This window comes from Athene cunicularia (genome assembly GCF_003259725.1).
Source record: "Athene cunicularia isolate RWA chromosome 1 unlocalized genomic scaffold, athCun1 chr1_part2, whole genome shotgun sequence".
NCBI lineage: Eukaryota > Metazoa > Chordata > Aves > Strigiformes > Strigidae > Athene > Athene cunicularia.
The window spans coordinates 67,555,792-67,565,311 of record NW_020799092.1 but is presented as its reverse complement, the minus strand read 5'-3'; the positions used below and the strand labels follow the sequence as shown (position 1 = coordinate 67,565,311).

Below are 9,520 nucleotides of genomic sequence, written 5' to 3'. Positions count from 1 at the left end.
GGGGGGGGTAATCAAAAATCTTCCTTTTCAATCCAGAGTCATTTTCTGTTCAGAAAAATCCATGACCTGATGGAAGGGGAAACATCAAACTACTTATTTTATGTATGACCTAAACCATTGTTGATTAAATGTTAATTTATCTTCCTTCTGAGTCCATTTTGTGTACAGAAAATTGAACTGAAAGAGATTAGTAACTTCTCCAAAGTTCTAAGAGCACAGTGGAGACTGAATCAGGATCTAAAAGCTGGTGTCAAACTGCAAACAAATCATCAGTCTACAGCCAGTACTATCTCTGTTTACTCAACCACACATCCTAAAGGCCTTAAGGAAAGAAACTGATGTATTTGACTGAAATTGATCTGCATTTTTCAAATGTAAAACACAAATGTTCTTTTTCTTTGAAAGATGGGCGATGTCAGAAGGTTATGGTGCTTGCTTAATAAATAAACCAGAGCTAGTTCAAGATATGGTGAGACATGTACGGAATCAGATTGACAACCCTAGATTTTCAGTATCTATTAAAATAAGGTAGGTCTAACTTAAGTGCTGTTTGTGGTACATGGAAGAATCCTTTTAATTTTTTTAAAGAAACATGTTAGTGTAGTAGTTACACTATAATACATGTAATTCTGTTAAAGTAATATTATACCTTATAATAATTTCCTTACATGTGAAGACTGCTGAGATTTTTTGACCTCAGATGGTGAAAGAATATCTGGGGCAAGTAATCCCAAACTTAGATAGTAGAACCAGCACAGCCTTTGACCACTTACCCAGATAACATACTGGATGCTGGAGTTTTCTTGCAATCCACATGGCATGAAAGTAGAAGTTAAAAGGTCTAGGGTTTCATAAAAGAGAAGTAATGCATAGTCTGTATCACCACAAGGATTTACTGAGCTGTTGGAGGCCAAAGCCACAGTTGCTGTTGGCTCTAAAATGAAGGGTAGCAAAACTGGGAACTGGTCCCCACAGCTGCTTCCCTTCATCACTGGCTAAACCTGTAAACTGTTGCTTTGCATTGCTTTGTACCACTTCATCCGCTATTTGTCCACACATCCCATGTGGCTTTTGCTTATGTCAGCTAAGTTTCAACTCAGTTTGCAATCATTCAGGAAAGGGGAACTATTATAAATCAGAGTTTTTTCCACAAAATATGCAAAATAATTATGTTTATTTTATAATCTTTTTGGCACCCTTGCTCAATCCCTATAAAATTTACCATGTATTTTTCAGAGGTTTGATATGATTGGGAAATGCTAAATTAATAGTGGTTTCAAAAAATTAAGCTCATATGTCTTTATTTTTAAAAAAATCTTTATCTTCCAACAGTAATATTTTTACTGATACTGTTACTTATACAAATCCCCCTTATGGAGGGGGACTTTTTAGACAGTTCAGGTAACTTACTATCTAATGGTTTAATTCCTTGGAATTTTAGGATCCATGAAGACTTAAAAAGAACAGTTGACCTGTGTCAAAAAGCTGAAGCAACTGGAGTTTCATGGATTACAGTACATGGGAGAAGCATAGAAGAAAGACACCAGCCTGTACATTATGATGCAATTAAAACAATTAAACAAAGCATGTCTATACCTATTGTGGCTAATGGAGACATTAAAACTTTAAAAGATGCTGAAAACGTTCATCACTTGACAGGAGCAGATGGTAAGATTAAACATACTCTATTTTCTAAGTAAACTTACAAATCATATTTCAAAGTATTTATTTTGGCTGTAAGTAGGACATGATTTGAGTGCTTTTCACTCTGAGGAGACAAATGAACGAGGATATTTTAGATGCCTTGCAAACTCATAAACAGAATCGCTTGTAATCATCAGAGCACTAGAGCACTGTTATTCAAAGCCACAAATAATTATTTCCGAGCCAAATTACAAAAGCTCTTTCCTTAATTATGCTCTCTCATCACTCAGTAGTGGAGTTCAGGGGGACCTTCAGACATTCATTCCATCTCTTTATGGAGCTGATCATCTTTTAAAGAACTATAAACTTCCACTTGGAAATCTCTACTTCCTACATATGGGAGCAGATTTCTTATAGTAAGAATATGGCAGGAAAAGGAAATATTAAGCCAGATAATTAACAGTTAAGATGGTTAGCTTCAAGGACAGTAAGGCATTGAACTCTCAGATCTGTATGTATTTACCTTGTATTACCCTTCAGTGGTAAAATTTGGGGGTAAAGGATTGCCCTGCAGTTACTTAGTCACGATAGATTCCTGCAACTGTCTATGGTTTCAAGACAATATGGAAGTTCATTATATGTTTTGAAGAAGTGATCTGTATCTACACACTTTGGATCTTACAGCTAGAGAATAACCGGACAGAGAACGGTAGCTAGTGTCATAAGGAAAAGTTCATGTGGCAGGTTTCTTTTGACACTATTGGTGTTTAATAGCAACAACAGAAAGTAGCTGAACCAAACTGTCATGCTGCTGCACTGACTCTCCCCCCAAATACAAAGCAGGAAGGAAATAAATACATAACAGATAAGAATGTTCTTGTAGCCTAGCTGACCACCTTCAGTAGCAAAAATATAAACGCATCAGTTGTTTTCTGTCATGCACAGTAATGAAAAAATTTGTCTTATTTGATCATCCTATTTTTTAAGAAGACTTAAGTGTGATAGATTATATGTTGACAGTGCAAGAAAACAGAATCCCTTAATCGCAGAAAAATTAAAATAGAACTTGTATGGGTTTATCTGACAATTTGGGACTGTAGTTTCAAATACACTGGCTCGTTCAGAAAGATTTACTGCAGATCGAGAGCCCTGAGATTTATGTAATTGACACATTGTGCTCTTACTGGAAGAAAATTCTAGGTCAGTGAATCAGCTGAGTTGCACTAAAAATTACTAAATCTAGCATATTGCTACTCTTGCATCTTTCCATCATAATTTTATGTTAAAAAGACAGGCTTGTATATGTGTAGCAAATAAAAACAAAATACTATTGAATTGCAGTTTAAAAAGTAGAGAAGAAAGTGTCCTGTGTTCATTTCAAAATTTCTGGAAGGAGACGTCATTGAGCAAAAAACACTGATGAGTGTTGTAGGTACTCTGAGGTTTTGATTGTTAAATGGGTTTCTCTGGTATAGCTATAATATTCATCCCTGTTGTTGTCCCATTACTTGTTTGTAAGCTTTGGGTGGTTGTCCTAAGGGGTGCTATAGAAAATCTACAGGAATATTAAATGTCAAATTTAAACTGTAATGTAACTTACTGCTTTAATTTCCAATTTGAAGGTGTCATGGTGGCTAGAGGACTCTTAGCAAATCCAGCTATGTTTGCAGGATATGAAGAGACACCTTTAAAGTGCATCCGGGACTGGGTTGACATTGCTCTTGAGCATGGAACTCCTTTTACGTGTTTTCACCACCACTTAATGTACATGATGGAACGGATAACTTCAAAACAAGAAAAAAAAGTTTTTAATGTTTTATCAAGTACCTCAGCAGTACTAGATTATCTGAATGACCATTATGGTGTGTGATAACTGAAAGTATTTAATTCTGTGTAAACTTGTATTTTACAATTGACGATACATTGTTAAAGTTTTAATTGGGTTTCTGCTTTTTAGTCACATTCATACATTGAAAAAATATTTTCAACACAGCATAACATTACGATCAGGTTGATACTTTATATTTTTAGTATTTTTATGTCAGCATTTTTCACTTCAGAAGATACTCCAGATTCCACAAAGGTGAAGTTTTATTTACAATGTGCTACTACACAGAGGATTGATTATTGTAAGACTCCAGTAATTTAATTTACTATTTCAGCAGACAATTGCTTACAGCAACATATTTGCAAAACTAGGGCCTTTCTTACATGAAACTTTCTAAAAGCAGGACTACTTATAAATAATACCAAGAATTTCAGAGCAAAAGAATACAAAGGGAGCAATTATAGAATTTTTTGCTTTAACTGACATAAGATACACTTTTAAAATTGAGTAGATTTTTCAGTCTTAAAGGCTGTAAGGCCTTGAAGCCTAGTATAGTATCCTCTTTTAAATTAGATGTTCTTTTTGCAGACTAAAACTTTCTAAACTTAACTTATGACTCGGAAAAAATCCACACTTTATATAATAAAAAAAACCTGGAATAGATAAACGGTGACAGAAAAAAGGAAATAGTAAAATGAAGAGATGGTTTAAACTAAGTACAAACTTAGCTGAATCAAAAATACAAGACTTGAAATTCAGTCTAAATTCAGTTTTGTTTATATACTGTATAATAATTATATAAAGGATTAAATCCCTGTCATCTACCAAAACAGAACTTTGTAGGTCAAAGAAAAGCTGACAGATTCTCTCAGTGGGGCTCTTGCACTCCTTTCTGCCTGCTAGCATGTTGATTATAAAAAAAAGCATGACAGCCACTTAGCTTTGAATCTTTGTATAGGAGGGAAATAGTGAAAATGAGAACAAGATAATAACATTACACACCAGCTGCATTTGTTCTGCAAGAGAAATTTCACAAATCTGCAGTACAATTATTTGTAATCAAATAATTTGTTTTCTTTATATGTTTACACAGAAATTCTTATGAGAAATTGCTTAGTTTTCTGACTGATACTTCTATGAATATATGAATGAATAGTTCTAAATTTTCTAAATAAATTACTTGGTTTTGTATACAATTGTAATTATTTTTATTACACTATAAACTGACAACCTGGGGGAGGGGAGGTTGCTTTCGATGCTACTCCCCAAATCTTTTCATTGTTTAGATATCTAAAGTCTCACCATTTTTATTAATGCAATGACGTAAGACTTGATAATTTTTCATGGCAGATATGTCTGATTTAGGCATACAAACAAGAGTTTGAAAGGCGTGACCTGAGTCATCAAGTCTAATTAGCTATTTAAGACAGCAAAGCTACTCGGTCACCTTCCTGATATGTTAACAAATGGAAAACTACAGACATGCTTTGCTACCTTAGGCTGATTGAGACAATCTCTACAACCTTTACTGGTGCGATAAGTTCTCCATTCTTTCAGACAACTGTGTTTTTTGACTCTTCTGGATTTTAATGTTTTCTTGACACTGGATGAGCACAATTATGTATAGCGTTCCAGGTAAAAACCCAGCAATGTCTTCTGCAGTTAATACTTTTCTTTCTAATGCCTCACTTTTCCTCAAGCAATATTCATTGTGTAATTTATGAGCTCCCAGTTTTACAACAAAAATTTGTATTTCCCAACTGCATGACATTGTATTTTGTACTGCTGAATTTCCAGTCTCAAGTTCATCCAACTGCAGAGCAATATTCAGTTTTTCTCAGTTCTGAAAATGCCTCCAGCCTTCTGCATCAAAATTGAAAAGTATAACTGAACTGTAGAAGAAATGGAGTCTTGAAAGTATTAACCAAGCCCCATGTTAGCATTTTCATAAGATTTTCTGATTTGGCGAGCAACTGTTACTTGCGGTGAACCGTCCTATTAGCCACAAGGAGCAGAGGAGAAAAAGTTACTTACTATAATCGAGTAATAAAATGCAAGGCTGCTTTTTTTTTTTTGTATTAGTGGGGAGGTGGAATTTTAGAGGACTTGAGGACTTGAAATACTTTGACCTATTTAGGAGCTGAATACTTGATGATTTTGAAGGCAGCAGTTGTTGTGCCTGTGTGAGATCAATCACAGAGATTTCTGCCTGAAGTACAAGACCTAGGCTGCTGTTAATATCACTAGTAATTAAGGAGTGCTTGATCTGGCCAATTATGCATTATAAAAGTCAATGGAAGTTTATCATCCCTTTTTGAGGGCTAAATGAATTGTATGCCTTCTTCCCTTCTGAATTTTGTGTGCATCTAAGCATACTTCTCTGTATTTACATAGAATAAACTGCAAAATTGGAGTCTTAAAGCCATGCTCTGAACAGCCAGAGTGTTCAAATATACATAAACTGTTAAAGATGTGAGTTAGTTATTTAACTCCCGGTGTAGTTTTCAAATATGGTCATATTTCTCATTATAAGCCATTTCAGTAGGAGAAAATGCTCATGTCCAGTTTATATTCACTAGATATATTCCTTCCCTGTATATATTACTTCTAACATCACCAGGTACTGTATTTTCTAATTTTCAATTTTTTTTATTCTGCAAGTGAGAGAAGATACAAAGCTTTGCTTCCTATTTTAGGTCCTTTGCCTCCTGTAATCAGTCCAGCTGTTTATATTAAGCCAGTCTGCACAACAGTGCCATATTCTCATAATACCTGTACTCCTTTGCAACTTTTACCCTGGTGCAGTAGCCCCAGCTCCCTCATGCAGCCTGTATGATCCCATTTTCTCTATTCCCTACGGTTCAGGTGTTTCTTTGGTCTCTTCTCTGTCTTGGGTTGATGGCTGGGTAAATGCAGCGTGTGATGATGAGGCACCTGTCATCAAGCCAAACTAGACTGGACCAATTCTGAACTTTCTCTTTGACTTTCAGCAGAGAATTAGTGGGATTTCTGTCCTCTAACTAGCTGCTAATACACAGCCATTTCATACTTCTGAATATTTTGCCACCTTACTCATGGGAGAGGAAGGTATTTCTTTTAACTGAAGGATTTAAGGTTCGTGAGGTTTTTCCTAAAGCAGCCAGCCATTATATATATTGTATGGTGTCATATTTATCACATTGGGGTTCACTGTAAGATAGGCAGCCTTAGATCAACAACCCAGACTTCTACAACTTCAGTTAGAAGCAGAAGAGAGGTCTCACAGATGTTTGAGGGAGGCTTCTCTGTTCCTCAGATCTCATTCCAGGTTGGTGGGGAACACACATCGGCTGCAGTGGAAGTGCGCAGCAGTCACTGCAGAGTGAGTCCTGAGCTCTTAGGGAGCCCCTGAAGTGAAAAAGCAGACTCAAGAGTCTCTGACAGCAGGGATGGGCAAATACAGTCCTATCAGTATGAGGCTAGGCTACTGGAAGGGCAGCTTACAGTGCTAGTAAGAGGTGAGTAAGCAGCTCGGAAATGGAAACTGCTCTGGAATTAAAGGAGAGAAAGTCTTTAGTAACATTTTAACAGCTTCAGTAAAGTATAATGGCTGTAGGCCAATAACTAAAATATAATAACCAGGACATACTAAGAGGCTATGTTTTGTCTGTGCTGCTGGTTAAATATGTTTATGAAAACATCTTAAAACCCAGGCTGTTTCTGCTGTGTAGATTGAATTGAAATGGGGGGTTGTATGGTTCTCCAATATTTGTTATGCATAAACAATTATTTGGAATGTAACCTTTCATCCAGACATTGCTTGGCAGCAGCTAGGAAAATGTTAACACACTGGCTCCATCCCCAGGCCACAGACCTGGGAAATTTTAAGTGTAAACAATTTCAGATTGTGAGCAGCTGCAAACAACTCTGCTCAAAACTGCTTATTCAAGAACCTCCTACCCCATGTCAGTTCCAGTGGATTACAGTAACAAAGAACTGCTATTCACAACATTTAATCTGTCTCATTTTGATGGAAATTAATTGAGACAGAATTCCTAAAACCAGATAGTTGTGTCAGCTAGACAAGTTGTAACCTCTTACACTAGAAGCACCTCAGGGTCTGTTAGGGCTGCAGGCAAGTCAGTACACTGCTGAGTAGGCCCTGGCCTGAGCTAACTGAACTGGGTGTGGAAAATGTGATGTGAAATTGCTGAACATAACGCAAAACAGTGTGGGAAGCTGGTAAAAGCTGCAGATAGTGCTGGGAGGGATGGCTGGATTTCACTGGTGGTTAACGGGCAGTTAGGTGAAAAACAACTTAACTACACAGATAACTGGAGAGTAATTTTGAGGGTCCTTTCAGAATTAGAAATTTGCAGGGTCAGAGTGCCCAATAACCGTATCGGTATCTCAGTAACACCATCTAAGGCCAAGACTGCCCAAGTAATGATACCAGAAATACTGGACGTGGATAGAGATACAGCAAAACTAGGCAGAACAGGGGAAAGTGATTAGGGAAGGGTTATGCAGGGGCAAAGAAAGGGAGTTACAAGGGTGTCAAATTTTGAGATGGTCAAGAAATGGGAAAATAGTATGGATATAATGTGCTCAGGTAGGTATGGAAATAATGTGCTCAGAGCCTCACTATGCTGATGAAAAGCTCAACACAGGACAGTAGGATCTTCTGAAGGAATATTGTTTTATTCCTGAGGTCCAGACAGGCCTGTTTGACAGTGTTTTGAGACTGGTTGTTATTTGTGGTGTCTTGATGAATACTGAGCCTATTTTCCTTAAGAAAACAGATTTATAGAATCTTAATCCATTAAGGCAGTGTAATGCATGGGGATGCACAACATGGACACAGTGTTTCAGCTGAGCTTCAGAAACTAATGAGCGTGCTGGAAAGCAGAGTTGGAAGTCCCTAACTGAATAAGCTTGAGTCATGGAGCGATGGCATGATCACAGCAAGATCCTGCAGCAATTACAACCGTTCCCTAAATGTGAAAAAGATACTAATTTTAACCTTTCTCAACATGCAGATCTCTGCATTTTCCAACAAAGGTGTTGATACTGAAAAGCCGGTTGAAGAAAAACTCTCTACGACTCAGAATCAGAGCTTTAGAAAGCAGGCATTCTTTATTGCAGCACTGGGTGCACGGGGGATCGCTCCTCCACAAGCATGCACACCGACCCCTTATATTTACCACTTAAATGTAGGTGCCTTATAGGATTGCACAACACCAACATACATATTTACTATTAAGGTGTGGTTAGTCAAAAAAGCTTTAGCAGCAATTTTAAAACAATCATGTCACTCTTGCACCTGTGCATTGCCTCCAGGTGGTGGTCTTCAGGGGTCTTCTGGAGGAAGGCCAGTAGTCTTCCTCGTCACCTCTTACCCGATTTCGACATCACCAGCCCCTAGAAGCTGGAGCCCTCTGACTAAATCCTTCGTCACCCACCTTATCTGAAGTGTGATGTCCATTATCTTCTGTTGCCAGGGCCTGGGCCTACTCCTCTGAGTCATAAAATGCACATTATCTTCTGTCGCCATGGTTCCAAATCTTCTGTCCTTGGGGCCTTTATCTATGTTTATGCGAGTTTCTTTCTTTGTTCCCACAGCTCAGAAACTCCTTAGCTTAAACAGACAACTCTTAGGCCTACTACTACTAAGTTATGTGCCAAATTTCTTAACATTTCATATATCAGTGTGGTTCCTCAGTAAATTCTCGCCTGCTGTCAGACTCGGCTTTCCACCTGCCGCACACAACCCCCTCAGCAGTCGTTCTTTCACGTCTCCCCCGGGCCCTCAGCCGCGGCGGCTGCCAGGGATGGCATCTGGGGAGGGGGGAAGATGGCGGGGAGCCTCCAGCTCCACCGGGGCGGGGCCGGCGAGGACCTTCCCCTCCTCTCGGGCCTTTCCGTACCTTTCTCCGGCTGGGACGGCGGCCACGGCCGCACCACCGCCGGCAGCGGCTCCCGCAGCCCTCCCGTCCCGCGGCCCCCATCCTGCGCGCAGGGGGCGGCGCCCCCGCCCCTCGGCGCTGGCGGGAAGGGCCGGCTCGCTCC

At 38.7% G+C, this 9,520-nt stretch overlaps 1 protein-coding gene across 1 annotated transcript in view; it reads left to right on the top strand.

The window, feature by feature from the left end:
* The window catches only part of DUS4L (dihydrouridine synthase 4 like), a 10,060-nt gene extending 5,953 nt beyond the window's left edge, over positions 1–4,107 (top strand). Inside the window, exons 4-6 of the mRNA XM_026868290.1 lie at positions 406–528; positions 1,442–1,668; positions 3,267–4,107. Of these exons, the coding sequence (XP_026724091.1) occupies positions 406–528; positions 1,442–1,668; positions 3,267–3,514 (598 nt within the window). The 3' untranslated portion in view covers positions 3,515–4,107. The remainder of the gene's footprint in view (positions 1–405; positions 529–1,441; positions 1,669–3,266) is intronic.
* The last annotated feature ends 5,413 nt before the right edge of the window (positions 4,108–9,520 follow it).